Genomic DNA, 1,450 nt, shown 5'->3' with positions numbered 1-1,450 from the left:
TCAAATGGCGCATTCGGGGGTTCTCCATGCAATAGAATGGGCTCAGGGTTTGAAGTTGCTTCATGGATCGGGCAATGATTCGAGTTCTATTGGTGTGGCTATAAGTGACTGTGTGAAACTGTACGAAGATGCTGAGCCGAGGCTGGCCCGGTTAATGTCTGGTGAGAGTTGTAGTTGCAGCCAAGGTGATGCAGTTACTTGGCTAAGTGCTGTGTTGGCTAGCCACAACAGTTGCTTGAATGGGTTGAAAGAAAAGATGTGGCGGTTTGACGGTGGAGTGGCAGAGAGCTTGACGGCGGTGCTTCGGGGAGCTCTGGCAGTTCACCAGCAAGGAGGCCACGCAAGGGGAAAACAAAAGGGTGAACCTCAGTAAATTCACATGTTTATATTTTGCTTTGCTTCTCATTTGATTTCCATTTGGTTAATTATTCCAGTAAGTATATTGGTTAATTATTCCAATACTTTATATTTGTCTTTAGTATATAAAGGTTCAGGATTTGTGTTTGGGACAGAGTTGATAGTTTTATTTCTACGTCTCAGCACCTTTGTTTTGCAAGCGATGCTTTTCGATGCATACAACATTGATATGGATTAGACTTGCCAAAAACGGGTTGTAAATAGGCATTGATAACTTTGATGAGTACAGTAACGAACTTCTAAACCAACAAGATACAATATCTATCATAGTATGACAAGGATTATGACTAGGTCACACGAGATAATTAACTTTGTTTTTTTGTTCCTTAGCTCCTACTCCTTAGACTGAAAAGTTTTTTCATAATGTATCTACATTGTTCGGAGGTTCGGTTTAATGTTCCCCAAGCTTGCATTTCTTTTTATTTTCAAATAAAAAACTACTTGTTTGATAAAGTTATTTTTTTCTGAAAAACTGGTCAATTTTGGAATTTACTCTTTTGTGTCAAATAAGTAACTTATAGTATATTTATCTGCAATTGTGAATTGCAATGCACTTCATAATTAGTCTTTCTCTGTATAATTCAGGGTTTCAGAAGAGGCCTAAAACTGACCAAGTTGGGGGGACTTTAGCATCATGGAATGCAGCAACCTCAAAGGCTGATCTTGTAGTTGCTCAGGATGGCTCGGGGAATTACAAGACAATTAATGAAGCCGTGGTTGCACTTGCTAGAATGCACACCAACCGGCCTGAAAGAACTATTCTATACGTGAAATCGGGGGTGTACCGTGAGAAAGTCGAGATAGGAAGGGACTTAAAGAATGTGATGTTCGTTGGAGATGGAATGGATAAAACCATAGTCACTGGGAACCAAAATGTACAAGATGGTTCGAGCACTTTAAGTTCTGCCACATTTGGTATATTTGGTGACGGCTTTTGGGCGAGAGACGTGACATTCGAGAATACAGCAGGGCCACAGAAACATCAGGCAGTGGCACTGATGGTAGCCTCCGACCTATCGGTCTTCTATCGTTG

At 40.9% G+C, this 1,450-nt stretch overlaps 1 protein-coding gene across 1 annotated transcript; it reads left to right on the top strand.

Annotated features, from left to right (window-relative positions):
* Nucleotides 1-46: 46 nt before the first annotated feature.
* LOC111384026 (probable pectinesterase/pectinesterase inhibitor 36) lies at nucleotides 47-1,418 on the top strand (the record flags this gene model as incomplete). Its single annotated transcript, XM_023008236.1, has 2 exons — nucleotides 47-359; nucleotides 1,003-1,418. Coding segments are annotated over 2 exons (729 nt in total), but the record flags the coding sequence as incomplete, so codon positions are not given.
* Between the last annotated feature and the right edge of the window lie 32 nt (nucleotides 1,419-1,450).

This window comes from Olea europaea, unplaced genomic scaffold (genome assembly GCF_002742605.1).
Source record: "Olea europaea var. sylvestris unplaced genomic scaffold, O_europaea_v1 scaffold28145, whole genome shotgun sequence".
Lineage (NCBI taxonomy): Eukaryota > Viridiplantae > Streptophyta > Magnoliopsida > Lamiales > Oleaceae > Olea > Olea europaea.
Note: the sequence above shows the minus strand (reverse complement) of the source record. Positions and strands in the feature narration are given on the sequence as shown.